The sequence below is a fragment of the Mizuhopecten yessoensis genome, unplaced genomic scaffold, assembly GCF_002113885.1.
Source record: "Mizuhopecten yessoensis strain PY_sf001 unplaced genomic scaffold, ASM211388v2 scaffold4131, whole genome shotgun sequence".
Classification (NCBI taxonomy): domain Eukaryota; kingdom Metazoa; phylum Mollusca; class Bivalvia; order Pectinida; family Pectinidae; genus Mizuhopecten; species Mizuhopecten yessoensis.
In genome coordinates, this window is record NW_018405391.1 from 130905 (window position 1) to 153640 (window position 22736).

Here is a 22736-nt window from a genome sequence, read left to right on the forward strand (position 1 = left end):
TGGGGGGTGGGGGAGGGGGATGTGGCTTATTGGCGGTAAAATACGGTATATGTCAGTTTCATGTAACAAAAGAAACAGGTGAGCGATACAGGCCTTCTGGGCCTCTTGGTTTTTTTGCTATGGATGTTGAAATATCCAGTTGTGTGATGCAGGCTCTTTGGACATCTTGTATTAGTTAACTTCATACACACATATGTTTCTCTATTGTAGGTCTTTGTGGCACCTCATTAAGTATAGACACGTGTGGATTTTCTGGGGAGTCGGTGTCATTAAGCTGTACGTTACCATCTGCAGAATTTACACAACCTATAGCATGGAGCAATGACATCATTGTTGGAGACATCTCAGGTTGTATATCAACTGGTTGTAGTCCTTCTGCTAATAGTCGCTATTCTGTAACATCAGATGCAAATGGGACATATATGACTATTACAAATCTGGCAAGGGCTGATGATGAAACAGCATGGAAATGCACACAGCTTGGGCAGTCTGCTTCAACTGTGAACCTGGTTGTTAGAGGTAAGTTTTCTGGAGCCATGTATTTAATGTGTTTAGTGGATTTATTGCTGTACATGTGAGAAAAAAGAGAGTTTCTTAATTAATAAAAGCAAGAAAGTGTATTTCAGATGGACCTCTTTCGGGAATTCTGGAAGCATGAAAATAAGATAGTAATTAAATGTGGAAAGTGTTCAAATCATTCTACATTCAGGAAAGGAGTGATTTAAACATCGTTATGATATGTGATTATTGTGTCGCCTGCGAAAAGCTGGTGACACATAGGTATTGCTTTGTGCGTCCGAACAGAGGTTTTCGTGTAATAACTTGAGTTTCCTTAGGCCGATCAAACTCAAACTTCATGTAGTGCTTCCTTACCAAAACTGCTTGCTTGGGATTGCTTTTCAGGACCGAAGGTCAAAGGTCAAGGTCACTGTTACTATAAATAGAAACTTCACTAAAACTGTATACTGGACGGCTTCGATCTACCACTTGACCCACCGTGTATACCCCTGAAATGCCGTCTTACTCCAAATGTTATTGACAACACTAGCTGTTTAACATCATAATCCACAAGTTTATTCATTTATTTATGGGAAACCATCCGACAAATCATACAAATTAAAGTTGGAATTGAGACAATGAGTATCCATAGCAAGTTCCTTAAAACTCTGAGTATTCTTCCTAGAATAACAGTTTATATAACAAAATGATGCCATCCAAAAACATAATCTATGATTATTGCTTACTTTTAACATTAATTCTTGAAATGAAAAGTGTATCTATTTCTTCGTAATCTCCCAGCTTCCTGCGCAGGCGACACATCCACTTCCGTGGAATTCTTGTTCCAAAAAGTTTTTCATGACAAAGCAGTCTATTTATAAAATATTGCAATGTTGGAATCTGAAGTCAAACATGTCAAGAGCTTATGAGTATATATGCAAGACAACAAACTTGCTTATGCTTATGGCATGGTGCAGCGTCCACTGTCCGTCCGTCGTCAACTTTTTTAGGTCACCTGAGACAAAGTCTCAAGTGACCTATTGCGATCACCTTTTGTCCGTCGTCGTCCGTCGTGCGTCTGTAAACAATTTTACATTTTCGACTTCTTCTCCAAAACCCCTGAACCAATTTCAATGAAATTTTGCAGAAACCTTCCATGGCCAAAGGTCAACTAAAATTGTGAACTATATGGTCCCTAGCCCCCAGGGGCTTGAGGGGCGGGGCCAAAAAGGGTAAAATTGACTGAAATTTCAAAAATCTTCTTCTCAAGATCCAGATATGGTAGAATCATAGATAGAAGGGTCTTAAGGTGCTTTACCAAAATTGTGAATTTCATGACCCTGGGGTCTCACGTTTCCCCCTGGGGAGGGGGTAAACTTTACTATAGTTTACATAGGGAAATCACATTTTGGACCAACATGTTTAATTGCCATTGGAAGTAATTCAATTTAGGTTAGCATTATCAGTATTGGGTAGCAGTTTGATAGTATGCACATATCAGCCCTGACTGACCCCCCAGGGCTGATGGGTGGGGCCAAAAAGGGTTGAATTGACTGAAATTTCAAAAATCTTCTTCTCAAGACCCAGATATGGTAGAATCAAATACTCTTCATAGATGGAAGGGTCTTAAGGTGCTTTACCAAAATTGTGAATATCATGACCCTGGGGTCTCACGTTTTCCCCTGGGGAGGGGCTAAACTTTACTATAGTTTACATAGGGAAATCACATTTTGGACCAACATTTGTTTAATTGCCATTGGAAGTAATTCAATTTGGGTTAGCATTAACTGTATTGGATAGCAGTTTGATGGTATGCACATATCAGCCCTGACTGACCCCCAGGGGCTGATGGGTGGGGCCAAAAAGGGTCGAATTTACTGAAATTTCAAAAATCCTCTTTTCAAGACCCAGATATGGTAATCAAATACCCTTAATAGATGGAAGGGTCTTAAGGTGCTTTACCAAAATTGCGAATTTCATGACCCTGGGGTCTAACGTTTCTCCCTGGGGAAGGAGGGGAGGGGGGGCAAAATTTGTTATGGTTTATAATGGCAAATGATACTTTGAATATTTCATGTTGATAACTTGATTGGAATTATAACCCTAAGTTGACAGTTTGATACTTTGTAAATTTTGAGCCATCCCTACCCCAAAGGGCTGTAGGGTGGGGCCCAATGGAGTCCGTGTGCTAAAATAAAATTTCTTCATTTTCCTTGTTTAGAATCAGAGGTGCTAGTTTCAAATTCTTTTCAGTCTTAAATCTGCATGCTAGATATTGAATACGGTGGTTTTATTGTTTTTTGTCACTTTGAATAATATTTCTGTTGATGTTAAAAACAAATATAAACTCTCTGTATAAATATATCAGGTGACCGTTAAGGCCCATGGGCCTCTTGTTACTTTAAACAACTTCTCCTGAATAACCAAGAGGCCCAGGCTGATGATATTTGGCAAGTAGCATGCTGGGATGAAGGGCTACCAAGTTTGTTCAAATGAATGACCTTGACCCACTTTCAAGGTCACGGGGGTCAAATGTTTTAAAATCAACAAACAACTTCTCCTCAATAACCGAAAGGCCCAGGGTACTGATATTGGGCCTGTAGCATGCTGGGATGAAGGACTACCAAGCTTGTTCAAATGAATGACCTTGACCCACTTTCAAGGTCACAGGGGTCAAATATGTTAAAATCTTCCAACAACTTCTTCTCAATATACCTGTATTCAAGGTCATGGGGTCAAATATGTTTAAAACCTTTAAACAACCTCTCAATAACTAAGAGGCCTAGGATAATGATATTTAGCCAGTAACATGCTGGGATGAAGGTCTACCAAGTTTGTTCAAATGAATGACCTTTACTTATATTCAAGATCACAGGGGTCAAATATGTTTAAAACCTTTAAACAACTTCTTCTCATTAACCAAAAGGCCTAGGATGATGCTATTTGGGCAGAAGCATGCTGTGATGAAGGGCTACCAAGTTTGTTAAAATGAATGACCTTTGTCCATATTCAAGGTCACAGTGGTCATTATATGTTTAAATCTTTAAATTACTTCAAAATATTTTGCCAAAAGCATGCTGTGTTGTAAGACTATAACTCTGTTCAACCTAATGTCCTTGTTCGACATTCAAGGTCACAGGCATCATATGTTTAAATCTTTTAATAGGTTCTTATGAATCAAACACTGATATTCTGCCCGTAGCTGTATTTTAGTCCACTTTTAAGATTACAAGTGTGAGATTAATACCAGGTGAGCGATTCAGGCCCATTGGGCATCTTGTTTTAGTCCACTTTTAAGGTTACAATTGTGAGATTAATACCAGGTGAGCGATGCAGGCCCATTTGGCCTCTTGTTCATCACACAGAGTAAATCATTCTTGGCATGACTTATCTACAAAAATGTGAATTAATTATCACTCTAGGATTGTAAATGAGTTAGAATCTGTTGATTTGATTACTAGAAATATCATCTGATATGTTAAAAGTGTTATTACTTAGTGTGAGTGCCTGTGAGCATGGTATGGTATTTTGTCTGTCCAAATAAATGACCTTGACCTCAGGTGTCTAAAACCTTTCAACAACTTCTTCTAAATAACCAAGAGGCCAAGAATGATGATATATTGCCCGCAGGTACCTATATGATGTAGTGCTATGAACATTGAAGGTCACAGTGGTCTTTGTTGAAACTTTTGAACAACTTCTTCTGAATAACTAGGACACATTTGGTAATTAAACTTAAGCAGTATTATACTATGATCTGGTGCTATAAAGTTTCCTCCAATAAATTACCTTAACCTACTTCCAAGGCCATAGCAGTCAAATATGTGACCTACCCCTGGGGTAGGCCAAAGAGGAAAATTGGCTAAATGACAATGGCTATTATATTTCTCAATAGCAAAATGATTTATTATATTCCCCACAACGAAGTTAGGGAGTATACTGGAATCAGCTTGTCTGTCTGTCTGTCTGTCTGTAAAAAAAATTTGTCCGGACAACTCCTTCTAAAGTAATGGACCGATTTCAACGAAACTTTCCAGATATGATAACTACCACCTGAAGTTGTGCATCCAGGTATTATTCTTTCATTCTGACCCTTTTACACAGAGTTATTGCCCTTTGTTGAAAAATGCTTTCCTGCACAACTTCTCCAGAACTTCTGAGCCAGTTTCAATGAAAGTTTTCACATATGATAACTACCACCTGATATTGTGCATCCAGGTTTTATTTTTCAAATCTGTCCCTTTTTTTGGAGTATACGTAACGGCCCTTTGTTGAAAAATACTTGTCCTGACAACTCCTCCAAGACTATGCAGCCAATTTCAACGAAAGTTTTCAGATATGTGTATCCAGGTTTTTTCCCCAACCCTTTTATACAGAGTTATGGCCCTTTGTCGAAAATTCTTGTCCTGACAACTTTTCTGAATCTACTTGGCCAATTTCATTTTTTTTTAACAGATGTGGTAATCGCTCCCTGACATTGTGCATCCAAGTAGTACTTTTTCATTCCAACCCTTTTAAAAGGAGTTATGGCCCTTTGTCTGCCTCATAAACTACTGGGCCGATTCCATTGAAAGCTTACAGATGTTGTAATTACCCCCCGATGTTGTGCATCAGGCTAGTATTTTTTTTCATTTTAGACCCTTTTTAAGGAGTTATGGCCCTTTGTTAAAAATCTTTATCCTGACATCTTTTCCTTAACTAATAGGACAATTTTAGCAAAACTGGTTCATCTGGGCTAACAAGATTTGGTATGTAAGTATGTTTTGGCATGGGGAGGGAGTACAGGAAGTATGTCAGTGACCTAAGTGTTCAGCTCAGTCAATAAAGAAATCATTACTGGTGGGAGACTATATTGCTTTGCCTTAGTAAGCCTTTAGCTTACAGTTCTTGTTTATATAACAGCTGGTTGTATTAGTTAGCCTTTGGCTTAAAGAAGAGTTTTTAAAGTTTGTTTCATTGGTGACATGACACGTGTTGTATTTGACTTTGTTTACATGCTGATTTCCACTTCACATCTCAACAATAAAATTAAGCTACCTATAGTATAACTCAGGTGACCGTTAAATTGCTGATAATCATTGCTATGTGCTTGATAATCATCACGTTTTTAGGTTAAGTAAGCTAAAGAAATCATTACTGGTGGAATCGCTTTCCGTCCGTCGTCGTCCTTCGTCCGTCGTCGTCCGTCGTCCGTCGTGCGTAAACTTTTTACATTTTCAACTTCTTCTCAAGAATCAGTGGATGGATTTTTTTCAAACTTGGTCAGAATCATCCTTGGTAGATGAGGCTACAAAATTGTAAAATTAGGATTCCTACCCCAGCCCCTGGGGCCAGGGCGGGGCCCCAAAGGGAAAATTAACCAATATTTCAATAATCTTCTTCTCCAGACTCAGAGGTACTACAGTCATTTTCTCTGCATGGAAAGAAAGATCATCAGGGACTTTACTTAAATCGTAAATTTCAGGACCCCCGAGTTAATTGTTCTCCCTTGGGGAGGGGTAAAGTTTACTATAGTTTATATAGGGAAATAATACTTTTGGGTATATTTTATCCATTTTCAGCAGAAAATTACTCAAACTTAGTCAGAATCATCTTTGGTGAATGAGAGTATTACTTTGTAAAATTGGGATTCTTGCCCCATCCCCAGGGGCTAGGGCGGGGCCCCAAAGGGAACATTTACCAATATTTTCAAATTCTTATCCTTTGATGACATGACAAGTATTGTATTTCACTTAGTTTACATGCTGATTTCCTCATCACATCTAAACAATAAAATAAAGCTACCAGTACCTATGATATAACTCAGGTGACCGCTAAGGCCCTTGGGCCTCTTGTTTACTTATCATTCTGTATTGGGTTTATTTATTGCAGACCATCCAACTACCTGTGTTCTTAGCAAGAATTCTGATGGCAGCTTTAAGTGCGAGACAGACTGTGGTTACCGAACATCCGACCTCACAATTGACTGGTTTCTCAACACAACATCTGTAAGATATTTTAGGAAACCAATAGTTAATCTCTTCTTAACCATCATGCTTTAACATATTATAACTGAGTTTCCCTTAGACCTGTTAAAAGTTCTAGCTCACATGTCTGAAGTTCACTTTTTCCTTTAAAACAATACTTCACCTCAAGGAGTAGCTTGGTTGCTGTTGACTTAATCTGGTCAGAATCATTGTTAGGCCAAGGGGACTCAACTTTGAAATAGAGGTTATTATTACCATTATTAGGTCACCTGAGCTTTGCTCAAGTGACCTATTCTAATCGCTTTCCGTCCGTCGTCGTCCGTCGTGCGTAAACTTTTTACATTTTCAACTTCTTCTCAAGAACAAGTGAATGGATTTTTTTTGAAACTTGGTCAGAATCATCCTTGGTAGATGAGGCTACAAAATTGTAAAATTGGGATTCCTACCCCAACCCCTGGGGCCAGGGCGGGGCCCCAAAGGGAAAATAACCAATATTTTAAAAATCTTCTTCTTCAGACTCGGAGGTACTACAGTCATTTTCTCTGCATGGAAAGAAAGATCATCAGGGGCTTTACTTAAATTGTAAATTTCAGGACCCCCCAGCTATTCGTTCTCCCTTGGGGAGGGGNTTGTAAAATTGGGATTCCTACCCCATCCCCAGGGGCTAGGGCAGGGCCCCAAAGGGAACATTTACCAATATTTTCAAATTCTTATCCTTTGATGACATGACAAGTATTGTATTTCACTTAGTTTACATGCTGATTTCCACATCACATCTAAACAATAAAATAAAGCTACCAGTACCTATGATATAACTCAGGTGACCGCTAAGGCCCTTGGGCCTCTTGTAATCCTTCTCTTTCAGGTGGGCGAGGGATGTTACTCAAATTAGCACTGAAGCGTCATTTGATCAAGTGGATTCAATGTTTCATATTGGAGGGTGTGGCTCACCCGGAGACATAGGGGAAGGGCCTAATAGGGGAAATAGATAAATGTTTAAAATCCTACTTATTCAGTACCAGTAGTTCTACAAAAAATTATGCGTCTAACTGGATACACAGAAAATGAGCAAGGGTAAGATTCCCTGATCTGACATGAAAATATATGGGATCACCTGCCTAGCCATGTGCTTTCTCCATGTACTCTTATTTTCTTTGACATAAAGATTCCTCACACACTGGCATCAGTTCAACAAGAGTGATAAACGCAGGTTGATATACCTTGTTTTATTATTGATGTGGAAAAAAATTGTATCCAAAAGCAAAACCTACCATGCTACGGCCAAAAAAAAAAGATTACTTGGTTCTCAGGCCCGTGCGCATTGCCGATTTTATCGTGAAAGTAATAAAAAAAAAATCATGAAGGCGCCAGCCGCCATCGTTAAAAAAATCTGGAAAATTGGTCCGCATGTCGTTTTTACTCGTTAGTCACCCAAGTCCCGAAAACGTTTGAATAAATGTAAGGATTGAGATACAGGCAAGCGTTAAAAGGATTATGACTTATTAGTCTTGTGTACAAATGGCTTTCATTTCGGTACAAATAAGAAATGGGGGGTTCGTGATTCTCGTCTGGAACATTGTGGGGGGATTTTCGGAGACTTGCTCTATGACGGGTCTCTACACAACTGTAAATAGACAAGGTAATGTCCACAATGAACGTTTTACAAACTACACAATAAAAAAAAATCGCCCTCATCTCGTTTTTGCCATGTAAAATGAAAAAAAATAATACCGCCCAGCCGCATCTATTTTGAAAAAAATTGGCCTGAGAACCAAGTAATTAATTTTATTTGGCCTAGTCCAGTTGTTATGTAGATCAACTTCTACTGACAGTTTTTAACTTCCATATGAAATTTTCAAATGCTCTAAGTATGTATACTACTGCAGGAGATGTAAGGTTTTCTGCACCAGCAGAACATTATATATATATATAGATACTTAATAAATAAATATCAGCTAAATACCTCCTTGGTGCAGGATACTAGGCTGGTCTTGAGTCTTTTTCTCAATATCAGGTTAATCATCTCTCATGAAAAATCAGAAGATTCCCCCTCTCAGGACTTTTGTGCTACTGGTTAAATGCAGCCAGAGGCATGGTCCATCTGCCTCAAGAATGCTTCATGAAAACCAGGGGCTTCATCCAGAGTTCAGTGGTACAGCTCCATTGGTAAAGTAGCCTTCTAGGGTTTCTCTATTCCCTGGCAGATGCAGTTTATTTTGGCTGGCTGCTCATCCGACCTCTGCTAATGTTTCCTAGTAATTGGATTCCTACTTAACAGGATTCATAGGGTCTTGTACCTCTCAACCAATTGGTCAAGGAGTTTGGACAATACAGGACATGCCGAAAAAGATGTTTCCTTGCACAATATATTGTCCACTGTGACAAGATCTTGAGATGTTGGTCATCCAAGACCTCGGGTCTTATCTGCAGGACCAAGATGTGTGGCAACTCAAATAACTCAACAGCTGCAGATGCATGGGGCACCAGGTCTCTTTGTGCCCTCGTCATCAGCATTCTACTTCGTTGCCAGGAACTGTGTCTAATCGTTCAGGTCAAATGCTTTCCAGGCAGACTCATGATCAACATTCTTACAGATACATTGTCCAGAGGTCTTCGGCCAGTTTTGATTGAATGGCAACTCATCGCGTCCGTATCCATAGCAATATGCCAGGTTTGGGATAGGCCTCGTGTAGACCAATTTGCCACCTCCTTAGACCATCAGTTGCCGATACTTGTGTTTCCTGTTTCAGTTCCAGCATTATGGACAGTAGAGGCTCTGTCTTTGGACTGGAAGGGGCGGAATGCTTATGTCTTTCCTACCTTCAAAATGGTTTTCAATTCCTGCGGAAGTAAGAGGATCAACCATGATCTTAAATTCTTGTTGCTCCCTTGTGGCTGAGGCAACCATGGTTCCCTCTGCTTTTGCTTTTGGTGGAAGAGCCGCTGGTCCTTCGGCCAAGGTGGAACCTGTTACATCAGATCAAGGTCCAGACTTGTGCACTCCTGCTGGCTTACTCCACCTTCAGGCATGGAGGCAATCTCTGGTGGCCTCATGCAAGAGGGTTCACTAGATCCATCAGGTCAGGTCAGAGGGGAACCAAGGATGGCATTCTAGGCCTTTCCTGCCTATTGAAAGTGGTCAGTCTAGCATTTCTGTACATAAAGCTTTTTCCGGATGGATTTGTCAGGTTATTAGTTGCCCACCGGTTCCTGGGGGAGAATATAGGTTTGCACTCCTGCCGTCCATCCTTCTGTTCGAGAAGTTTATATGGGACATATCTTCTATACTGTTCTACCTGGAGTAACCAGATTTGGTGTACAAGGACATCTTTGGATGACAGAGTGCAAGAATTAGGTCACTGTGACCTATGACTTGACCTTTGACCTTCACTTTTCAAAATGTTTGTTTATTTCCCAAACTCTTGATAATTTATAAAACCATATTTTAAATTTCTTCTGGTGGCAACAAAACAATTTTACCATTACAAAGATGCCTTTTAATGTTGTATTATGTATTCAGATTCTTTCCTAACAGTAGTTACATCCTGACATAAGTGTACTGTTTGTTAAATATAGAAATCATTACCCGTGGAGGACTATGTATTACCTTGCAATACTTTGCCTTGTTAGGCTGGCTTTGCTATCGGAGCTCATTGATATGCTTGAGATGTAAAATTGTTGACCGTCCAAACCTCCAGTCATATCTGCAGGACCAGGAAGTATATGTGGCAACAGACAACTTGACATCTGTCATGTATCTACAGAAACAGGGACATCAAACCTAGGTCTATCATCATTTGTGACCTGGCCATCTGCACTCAGCTGGTCAAACATTTTCCAGGCAGACTGAACTAGTTTTCGGCTAGTTTTTTGGAGTGTCAGCACCACCCTTGCATATTCCAAGCTATATATCAGGTTTGGGGCAGACCTCTTGTAGACCTGTAAGCCACCTCTTTATATCATCAGTTTGACCTGTAAGCCACCTCTTTATATCATCAGTTGATAACATTTGTGTCTCCCATTCCAAATTCACAGCAGCATGGGCACTACTGATGCTTTGTTGCTTGACTTTAACGGATTGAATGTTTCCACCTTTTTCCCCCTTCAACACGTCGGTCACGTCTTCAAGGAGTTTGATGAGGAACCATGTTATCTGATTCTGGTAGCTGTATTGTTATCAAAGGGAACAGTTCTGTCTTACTCTGTCTTTTCTTTTGTAAGAGAGTCACATCAACCCTTATAGTCCAAGATTTGTATGAATGTGCGTTGTTGTTTAAAGCTTCACATATTTTGATTATAATTGAATGAAGACACTTGAATGATTCTTTTAGAGAGAAGTATATTAGTCAAGTTCCTTGTTATTAAAAAAAATACGATTGTTTCACCTGTGTATTAGTCATCAATCAGGCTTTATAAACATGATGGGCAAATTCCAACCATATACGTCTTCTGCATGTTCTGTCTCTCTTATATTTGTTACAACATCAATTATTTCTATGTTCATGTTGGCCCTCAGTACTTAAGTTTCTTTTTAGTGAAAAATGATGAATTGTTTCATTAACTAATACACATTATCTTCACTTTACAGGCTGTTGTCGATCTGTCAAACCCATCAATAGCAATAGATACAACATCGACACCAGCGTGTTCCAGTGGGGGAAAGGCGTCTGCTACACTTCCTGCATCAAACATCAACGTGGATGGAGATCTTTATTGCAAATGTGGGATGCAAACTGCCTGTCCACAAAAAGCTCCAATTGTCAGTGGCAGTGAAGCAGCTACTGGTAAATATTATATCATTATTGACTTTGTGGAAGGAAGCTTCAGGTGGAAATTATATATAATCGGCTATAAATTGTGTTTAAACAAATTACCGTGATATACTTTCAAGATCATAGGGGTCAAATGTATTGAAATCCGCAAACAACTTCTTTGCAATAATCGTTAGGCCCAGACCTTTTCTGAACAACCAAAAGACACAGAGTGGTGATTTTGGCCAGAAGCATGATAAAGTCGAGGGCTATCAATTGTGTTCAAAATGAATGGCCTCTCCTGATATTCTAGATCACAGGGGGGAAATGTACCAACATTTTTAAAACAATTTCTTCCAAATAGCAAAGAGACCTAGGGTGATGATATTTGGCCAATATCATGTTTAGATGAAGGGCTACCAATGTTTTAAGGAATTACCTTGACCCATTTTCTAGGTCATAAGGGTCAAATATGTTAAAATTCTTAAACAAAGTTTTCTCAACATTCAAAAGTCACAGTGGATATTTGGGATTAGAGGCTACCAAGTTTGTTCAACTGAATGAACTTGCTTGCAGACATTCGAGGTCACCGGGGTCAAATGTGTCAAAATCTTGTAACAGGTTGTTTTAAATAACCTCTTGTTGCATAACACAGTTAACCTCATCACAATGTGTGTTTATACATGTCAACAGCATTACTTGATATACTTAGCTGTGTAACCGCCCTAACAATAATTGTAATTGTCTTAATTCAAATGAACGTTCAAAAAAAAAGATAATGGTGTTATAAATACTATAAGTATTTAAAACAAATGAAAGGATATAATTAGGTATAATGTTGTACAAGCTAACAATGGAAATACTTTTTGCTTGGTTTGTTGTCATGCCGTTGCTAGGACATCTATGAAAGTTTCACGTTTTCCCATGAAACCATCCTATTCTCTGTACTGCATTGGTCCACAAATAGAGAAAACTACCTATATTTTGTTTCATTTGTTATGCATCAGTAAATTTAAAGGAATTAAAAAAAAAATAATAATATAAGGCATAGAAATATATTTTTCAACATTTATGAGGTCATAACAACATTGGCTTTCTGGGCATATATTCCATGACTCGTGTTAAAAAAGTCAATACCATTCCTTTATCAAATGTTTTAGAATGTTTCAGCACTTATAATTAATTTATGTGGTGTGACATTTGTGTTACATGACTTTCTTCACTACCTTAGTGTTTAAAAATATTGTAATCCGACTTTAGACTCATTTGTGTCAGGGCTTTCTTTTCCAATGTTTCACAGCATCTGATTGGCCAATAACAATACTCGCTGAATAATCATGTAATGAGTGTTGAATCTGTTAAGTTGATTTCTATAAGGTATAGTCTTCTTTTGCATGGTTGCCCACATGTTTCTGCAATATTCTAATATGCACAACATATTGGTTAGTCCAACACTAAGTATGTCTACACCAAAACTCAACAAATGAAAACAACAGCTACAGCATTGTCCTGGAAGTAGAGCATATACATTCAATACTTTAGGCTCAACTGGACCAAACAGGAGTTAACCCTTTCAACACTGTAAACCATAATGGACTCATCCATATCAATGCATGGTCGAGTTTACTAAAGTTACATAGGGGTGAAAGGGTTAAAGCCATAGGTCATTAGCTTCGGTTGGCTGTCAACATTTTCCTTCAAAACATTACTCCTTCAGAATGGCTGATCAGATTTCATCTCAGTTTATAATCTTGCACCTTTGGTTATAGGGAGGATCAGATTTTACTAATTCTCCTGAAAAGCTGTACAAAATAATATCAGAAGTACAATGAAACTATATTTTGAATATATGAAGGCTGAAATAGCCCGAGGGGTGGAAGTGGGGGACGGTGTAGGAGTTGTGTTTAGGGATAGGGTTGGAAAATTTGAGAAAATATGGGGAAAAAAGGCAGTTTATTTCTGGATCATAATGTGGAAATGGTTCAGATCCTCACCATATAAACAATTGCTATTAAAGTATAAAGAGACAAATATATATCGCTACCAGGATTGGTTGTATCTGGCCCATTACTTGGCAACTAAATAGCGCCAGGGTCTGGACCTCAAAACAGTTTTAATCCCTACCCCATAACAATAAAGGAATCACTGAAAAGGCTCATACAGATATACCGATATGCTTCCAGGTCTGCACCAGGCACCTCTGGCTACTAAGTCTTTGGGTCAACACTTTGAAATGGTTGATATCCCCAACTTTTAACCAACTGGACATTGAAGAGACAAACACAATCATGCTACCAGAATTGTCATTAGGATTTGCCCTCACACTTAGATCCTGGTTTTCAACTTAACAGTTGTGATCCCCATCCTATAACAATATATACCATTGCTAAGCATGAGGATTAGGATATACATATGCTACCAGGATTTTGGTTCCAGTATCCAGCCCTATCATTGGGTTTGCATTAGCAATATTACTTTCAATGAAAATATTTTGCCATTATTGCTTGAATATCTAGGTGACTAATACAGGCCCTCTGGGCATCTTGTTTTGAGACCTTAGAGATGGTTCACTTTCAGCTTGATTGGGAAAACAAATGATCAACTAAAAACTATGAATGTGATCATCCTGATGTTGGCAAAGTTTGTTTGCAAGTGTTGAAATTCTTTAGTATAACTTTCAGTTCTTATACAAAGAATGCTGATATTTGGCCAGTAGACAAAGGTGTCAATCACCATGGATTGTGTGTGGTAGTGACGGGGAAAAAACAATAAAATTAGCAAAAAAAACAATTTGGTTCGCCTCCCGCATCAGGGTCAATTTATCCCCGGATTTTGTAAATTACACGTCATAATTAAAACCCTGCGAAATCACAAACTTCACAAAGTTTTGAAAAAACGCCCCAACGTCTGACCCCTTATGATTACAACAGAAGCCGATAGGATTTAAAAAATGTGCGAGTTCAAATAATAATCAAATCAATCGTTTTCCACTCTTGATCTGCTGCATGCCTGCCTGTGGCAAATCATCTCTTTCACACTTATCAATGGATGCCTACAAACGATCACCTTTGTATTAAAATGAATAAATTACCAGTTAGACTGTTTAAAGCTATGAAGTGAAATGTAAAAATATTGCAAAAAAGTCCTATGTTTTGACATCTTCCCTTTTTGTAAACTAAATCAACTAGTTTATATTCTGTTTTCAAGAAAATCAAGCGACAATGATTTCTTGTAATTAAAATTTAAAAAATGTACAGAGAAAGAATATTCAAGTTAAGTTTTTTAGTCACCCCTGGGGGAACCCCAGCGGGGACTATCAATTTTGGTTTCGTCCCAGATTTTGACATCTGTTGCCGATCACTATTAAGGGCTTTCGTGTGTTTGCTTCTGTTGAATATAACCAGGCACTAATAATAACAAGCTCTTGGATAACTCAGATATCAATTTCCTTTTTGAAACAGGAATAACATACAAACTAAAGGCATTCCAAATTTCGGGTTTTTGCGTTAGAGTTAGTTTCACTGAAAGTTAAGTGCTAGACCAACCAAACTTTGTAGTACATCTCAACCCATGCATCAAATGCTGGATTGGGCCTACCTTTCATGGTCCATTGACTTTGTCAGCATTTCCATGGCTTGTTCAAGGAAAAATTAAATTGTCAAGAAAGGGGTGGGCACAATACCCAAGAACATGCCAAAACCAGTGCTTGGTCACGACCATTTTTCCGGGATTTTTGGAAATGTTTTGAAATATGCTCACAGCAATAGACTGCTAAATTTAGTTGAATAACGCCTGATTGCATTGTCTATTTAATTATTACGTAAAGTTGCAAGTTTAAGGTATATCATACGATAGAATCGGATAAATAAACTCGAGTAAAGTAGGCCCAACTTTCAGGTCTAATTGACGTTACATTGTGAATTGATTAATACCACGTATGGGGAAATATAACGAAGAATTGCATCCTAATTAGCACTCTGGGGTAAAAAATGCTGTTCTTGGGTAAATTCATGCTAAACTATTCAGTCTTAACAGTAGGAATGTGTCAAGATGACATGGGGAAATTGGTCGCATGGTACTATTTACCGGCAGGAACTTACAAGGTCGCATACATGCCAATTAAACCGATGATGATAAAAGTAAGTGTTGAAAAATAAATATTAACGGGCTCAAAACAGTCAAATTACATTCCGAGATCTTTACTCTTCAAAGAAGAAATGCTGAAATCACATTTGTTTGGTGTTTTCATGTCTCTCAAATTTGGCTGTTGGTGGTCCCTGTCGGACCTGTTTGAGTGACTGCCTTTAAGTGTAAACACACTCTACTTTTGCAGACGCTCAGAAAACTGCTTGGATTCGTGTATTTTCTAAAAAAAAAAAAAAAGAAAAGATTTATCCATTTGTAAGATTAAATCTTTTCTGAAAGTTATTGTTGTGAAAACAACATCGTTTTACTCCAATAACCTGTTCTGCCTATGCCAGTCGTCAAATTCCCCATACTCGAGGTGTCTATAGGCCTAATTAACGATTAGGTTTTGTGTGATATGTTTTCGCAACATAATTTTTTAGTTAACCTTCATTAGGTACCTACCTGGTTGGTGCTATCAGTCCAGCTTGACATTTTCCAGAAAAAAATCACAATATTTAAAAAAAAACACACAAAAAACTACTTCTACTGTAGGGATTAAGGAAGGGAAATCAACTTTGTATAAATGCGGGTCTGAGGGGTTTGGCCCAATAGGGCTAATTAAGCAAATACTTTAAAATTCTTCTTCTTCTGTAGGAATGACAGGATTTCATCCAATTTTGGGACGAACCATCCTTAGGTGAAGTGGGACCAATTTTGTATAAACTGCTGGTTTTAACCCCATGGGGCAGAGGGGCGTGCGGGGCGAAAGAGGGAAAATAGAAAAATGGCTTTAAAATCCTCCTTCTGTAGGAATGACAGAATTATGTCCATATTTGGTCTAAAGCATCCTTGGTTGAAGGGTAACTAATTTTGTATAAACGATGGGTCTGACCCCTCCTGGGGGCAGAGGGGCCGGGCCCAATAGTGGAAACATAACAAATTCTTCAAATTCCTCCTTTTTCTGTAGAAATGACATGATTTTGTCCAATTGCATATAAGTATAAACCCTGACTAACCATGTAATACATGTACAGCAACATCTGACTATTTCAACTTCAATTTCGCTAACATTTCCAGGTGAGCGATACAGGCCCAGAGGGCCTGTAGTTCTATTGGGTAATAAGGGGAGACATATGTTTTTATTTACAAAATCAAAATTCTAGTTTCAAAGAGTGATCTGTTATATATGGTTGAATCAACATTAATATATGTGCCTATCGATGACTTAACAATAACCCTCTATCTTGTCTGGGCAATGACCATGTGCTTTGGTTGTGTAAACAAGTAAATCAACCAACTAGCTTTCTTATTATATCCATGTGTTGACATGGTTACCTAAACATTGTGTATGTATATACACCTGGTCATTGTTAGACCATTTCAATTGACAGGTGGAAATCTGTCAGTTGTAGCTTGGTCAATGATTTATTATACTGAACATGATCATGTAGGAGATGGGGTGATTTTCATGTCATTTTGACATATTTCTGGTGTATTTATAGAGTAAAACCCTATGGCTTTTAATTAGACGTTGCTTGTTTGCCTATGTCTAATAGGGTGTTTTGCGTTGTATTCCACAGGTACACTAACATCCACTAATGGTACTAATGTGACAAGTCAGTGTAGCTGTAGTTGGCTTCCGTGCGGTTGGAAATGTTACTACTTGTATATAATAATTGTAGCTGGGGTGGTCTTCTTGGTGTTGCTGATCGTCGGTGTCTGCTGCTGTTACAGACATGGGTACTTTGGCAAAAAGAAGGAGGAAAATAGGAAAGAGTCTTACGAAAATTAGGTCTATGATAAAAACATCAGTGGTAATGGAAAAGGTGAACCTACAGATTCTTCCAGGCATCGTGAGCGTACAGCTTTGTGATGTTGTGGTGCTACAAGTGTTCTAGGTGTTGTGTGTTAAATGTAGAAGCAAGCAGTCTAAGGGAATGTCATTCTATTGGATTGGTCATCTATAAATAAAACTATTAAATAGGAAATAGATTCAATCACAACAGGCAAAGGAATAAGTAGTTATTGTAGTTTATTATAGGTGTCGTCAGGTTTCGCCCTTACAGTTGGCTTCTTCAGGACAAAATAATGCCCTGCATACTTTTGGGTATCCAGATGAGGAGCAAAGGACCAAACTATTTCACCATTGAAGAAAGCCACAGTGTTGCCTCTACCCTAACCTTGTTTTAAAAAATTAAATATATTTGTTGTTCAACAACTAGATTCAATTTCCTTCAATGTTAAGTTGTCGATTTACTTCAGCGTATGTTGTGATCAATCTATAGGCAGATGAGGTTGTGAAAGATTAAGTGGACTGTCCGATCAGAATAGACGTGCTTTGTACGTCTGACTTGTAATTAATCAAATTATCAGCACTCTCACCAAGAAAAACACAGCAAAAGATTGAGAACCTATCACAAGGACAGGATATCTTACCCTAAGACTCATTATCTCCCAAACCATTTTTGATCAAATTTACATTCCATTTTCAAAGATTTTCATTTTATTGTTAAATCCTTAGATATGGCATATTACATGTATATGATGAAATCAAGTTAATTCCATGTAAAATATATATAAATGTGTTTTATCCAAGATCATTCAAAGACAGTGCTTGTCCAAATAATGCTATGGAAATGTACATGAAGATGGCAAAGTGTATATATAATTAAAAAAGATTGAGATACATAATAGTGTCACTCATTAGTGACAGAATTTAACACCGGGGTGTATATAAACCTTTAGAGGGAAATATGGATCAGCATAGTTGGTGTTTGCTTTAGAAATCAGTAGAGTGGATTTAGAATATATGATGGAAATTAAAAGTTACAAAATCAAATTGTGTATATCTAGATAATCAAATTTTCCAAAACTAAAAATGTTATAAATTTAGAAAATCATAATTTGTTTGAAATCTGGTATGATACATATTGAACATTTTTGTATATATTTCATTTTTTATTTCTTACTAAGAATACTAAGTTTACTTTAACACTATCAGTTAATATTACACACGTTACAGTTGAAGCTTTCTTTATGAAACTTCACAGATATTTTCTCCTTATCATTTTTCATGCATCACAGTTCAGTCTGTACCATCAAATTCAAGGTCATGGACAGGGGTCAAAGGTCAGAAAACTGTTAAAAACATTCTTGACTGTATCTTCGAAACAGCAGAAAGTTTCCTGAATGAAATTTAACAAACTCATTATGGTAAGATTGTAGCAGATTTATGACATTTGTGATCTTGGACAAAATCATTGTATTGCTTTCAAGACGGGAGTTTCTTACATTACAAAATTTCACACATGTTTATCATCAACAAAAGGAAATATGCATATATCACTCATAAGTTTGTACAGTTCATGGGAAAATGTCTTAGAGTGTTAAGTCCAAGGTAAAGGTCACCTACAACTCTTTATAGATAAGTTTTGTCATTTAGTGACTGTCTGTACTTTTCTGAAGAAAGTTTAACATTAACACATTGATTAACAATATACAGAGGCATACAATAACAATTAGTATCTAAGAATGATGTTTGAAAACTTGTATGTAACCAGGTAAGGTTGACAAGATCCAATGTTCATCTTCTCAGACTGTTGTGTACATGAGGACATCTGTATCAGTTATGGTGCCATTTTAAGACGGACTAAACATTTAAACAACCGCATCTTTTATGTATCCATAATTTTATCAAAACATGGAATTCATTTGGGTTTGTCTGCCTGTCTGTCATGCTAGTTTTTGTACTATAAATATAACTGCCTAAAATAGTGTTCAATTTCCACTGTCATGCTAGTTTAAGCGCTATACATGAAACTGCCTAAAATAGTGTTCAATTTTCACTGTTATGCTAGTTTTAGCGCTATACATGAAACTGCCTAAAATAGAGTTAAATTTCCACTGTCATGCTAGTTTTTGTGCTATACATATAACTGCCTAAAATAGTGTTCAATTTCCACTGTCATGCTAGTTTTAGCACTATACATGAAACTGCCTAAAATAGTGTTCAATTTCTACTGTCATGCTAGTTTTGGTGCTATAAATATAACTGCCTAAAATAGTGTTCAATTTCCACTGTTATGCTAGACTTTGTGCTATACATGAAACTGCCTAAAATAGTGTTCAATTTCACTGTCATGCTAGTTGTAGCGCTATACATTAAACTGCCTAAAATAGTGTTCAATTTCCACTGTCATGCTAGTTTAAGCGCTATACATTAAACTGCCTAAAATAGTGTTCAATTTCTACTGTCATGCTAGTTTTGGTGCTATAAATATAACTGCCTAAAATAGTGTTCAATTACCACTGTTATGCTAGACTTTGTGCTATACATGAAACTGCCTAAAATAGTGTTCAATTTCCACTGTCATGCTAGTTTTGGTGCTATAAATATAACTGCCTAAAATGGTGTTCGATTTCCACTGTCATGCTAGTTTTTGTGCTATACATATAACTGCCTAAAATAGTGTTCAATTTCACTGTCATGCTAGTTGTAGCGCTATACATGAAACTGCCTAAAATAGTGTTCAATTTCCACTGTCATGCTAGTTTTGGTGCTATAAATATACCTGCCTAAAATAGTGTTCAATTTCCACTGTCATGCTAGTTTTGGTGCTATACATTAAACTGCCTAAAATAGGGTTCAATTTCCACTGTCATGCTAGTTTTTGTGCTATAAATATAACTGCCTAAAAGAGTGTTCAATTTCACTGTCATGCTAGTTTTGGTGCTATAAATATACCTGCCTAAAATAGTGTTCAATTTCTACTGTCATGCTAGTTTTTGTGCTATACATATAACTGCCTAAAATAGTGTTCAATTTCACTGTCATGCTAGTTTTAGCACTATACATTAAACTGCCTAAAATAGTGTTCAATTTCCACTGTCATGCTAGCTTTAGCGTTATACATTAAACTGCCTAAAATAGTGTTCAATTTCTACTGTCATGCTAGTTTTTGTGCTATAAATATAACCGCCTAAAATAGTGTTCAATTTCCACTGTCATGCTAGTTTTTGTGCTATACATATAACTGCCTAAAATAGGGTTCAATTTCCACTGTCATGCTAGCTTTAGCGTTATACATTAAACTGCCTAAAATAGTGTTTAATTTCTACTGTCATGCTAGTTTTTGTGCTATAAATATAACCGCCTAAAATAGTGTTCAATTTCCACTGTCATGCTAGGTTTAGCGCTATACATGAAACTGCCTAAAATAGTATTCAATTTCCACTGTCATGCTAGTTTTAGCGCTATACATGAAACTGCCTAAAATAGTATTCAATTTCCACTGTCATGCTAGTTTTAGCGCTATACAGTTCAGATTGCCTGACACTCTTAGTCTTGATGTCGGCTTCAGTATCAAAATTCCTCTTATAAAATGCATGTTTCAAGAATTTATTACATTATCCAGAAGTTCAAATGTAAATGAACAGACAACTGTTATCGTTACAAACTCATGAAAATCCACAGTTCAAAGTTTAATATCTCCTAAATTGAACATCAGTAGTACTATGGTTGCTGTGAATATTGGCCTGTCCAACTTTTCGAAATTTAAACTAAAATCTGCTTCTTCAGTATATCTCAACTATGTGATATTTTGTTTTGTAAACTTTGTGCAATTAAATATAATAATCATATTCAATATATACAAAAAACTCTGCCAAAGTCAATTAAAGTTACTTACTTAAGGATTTTGTGCTTTATTTCATAAATTTAGTTGAATAAGATTGGGTTTTTGCCACGTATAAAACCTCCCTTATTTTAACCTCAATTCCCTTAAAATGATTGTAAAACTCACAGATTGGTTTCCAAGAATTCTGGTATGTATGCCACTGTGTGATAACTGAAGGCATCCGCAAAAACATTCCATCAAGACATCTTGCTCACAACAAAATAGTCAATGGTGATTTATTTCTTTTAGTTGCGTCTTCATGGTTATTTCAAACACAAACAATATATTGATTTGTTTATAATAAATGGCCATTTATCTCAGTTTGGAAAATACCTTCAACGTGAATGTAATTGTTCAACAATGACAAAACCGTGCTCGTACACTTTTGAAATATTTACAACAAACTGGGTCTTGTTACAGTGTTAAGGTTTATATTTTTCAGTGCGATAGTTAATTAATTGTGCATGGAACAAAAAATTCCCAGTTAGCAAAGGACATGCAAGAGAACATAGGTTTGCATGTGTCAGGGATGATTATACACGTTATCTTTGTATTATTGATGAATTATTCCTCTATTGATAATCATATGAGTCAGTGTTAATTAAAGCTATGTACACTGGAATTGTTGCAATGACAAGAAACCACATAACATTTTCTGTGTCTACTGTGTAGTGTGTGCTAACATTGTTGTTTATTTAACATGGCTTTGAATATTTAATATTGGTGATTTGTTATGGTATTTTGGGCAGTTTTTTGTTGCAAATTATTTCACCAGGCAATGAAATAGTTTTTTTAAATCAGAAAAATTGATTTATCGTACATGTTTCAGGTCATGGTGTAGGAAAATAAATATATTTATCAAAACATGTTGACCATATAGGGAATTCTCATACAGCATGCAGGAATATGACATGTTGGAATACAGCCATAAGATCCCTCTGCAGAAAACAAGGGGTTAATATCATATAAAGAATCACTTTTTAATTATTCACTTAAAAGGGATTTTAAACCTTAAATTTCATATAAAGCATTCCTTTGCCTGGGGAGTGAAATATTGTTTAAATAAAGGGTGTGGTCTCCTAGGGACAAAGGCAAGGCAGACTAGGAAAAAGAGTATAAACATTTAAAAGATTAATTCAATAGTATGGAAGAAGTGATTTTAACCTGATAGGTCTCCCATTAGAACTAGCACTACCAGAAGCAATTAAGTTTTTACTATCTCTGTCTGTTTTCAGCATCATATCCAAGTTCATTTGGGGTTGCCAATAGTGGTGTGCATGTTGCATAGCAGTTTAATGTGTACCAAAAGCAGGTTGCTGTGACCTATATTTTAATCTGTGACCTATATCATTGAAACAGTTTGTTTGAGAAGTGCACCTTCTTTACTATTTTACACAGATTCAGATTTTTGGCATGTAGATCTACATACAGAGGCTTCATTCTGATACATCAATCATTTTAAACAGCAAGGCTAAACATTTATGGAAAAAGTTTTAACCAAAGTTTCCCACAGTGTATGTTATGCGTTGATTTGAAGAGACCCAGTACATCTCACTTCTGCTAGCAGTAGCAGTTAAACGCTCTTCATGTGAAAATTGTCTGATACAATACAGATACAAAAATGCTGTTCTTTAAACTAAATTATCAGTTTGCCTGTAATTGTTGGCCTTATTTGGTGTGACATATCCCAAGACAAAGGGGATTTAAGCTAGTTGAAA

General features: G+C 37.0%; 1 protein-coding gene across 1 annotated transcript in view; it reads left to right on the forward strand.

Moving 5' to 3' along the window:
* LOC110448681 (cell wall protein DAN4-like) overlaps positions 1-22736 on the forward strand; it is a 113173-nt gene that overhangs the window by 71636 nt on the left and 18801 nt on the right. The window contains exons 3-5 of the mRNA XM_021495064.1: positions 211-519; positions 6370-6485; positions 11053-11248. Of these exons, the coding sequence (XP_021350739.1) occupies positions 211-519; positions 6370-6485; positions 11053-11248 (621 nt within the window). The remainder of the gene's footprint in view (positions 1-210; positions 520-6369; positions 6486-11052; positions 11249-22736) is intronic.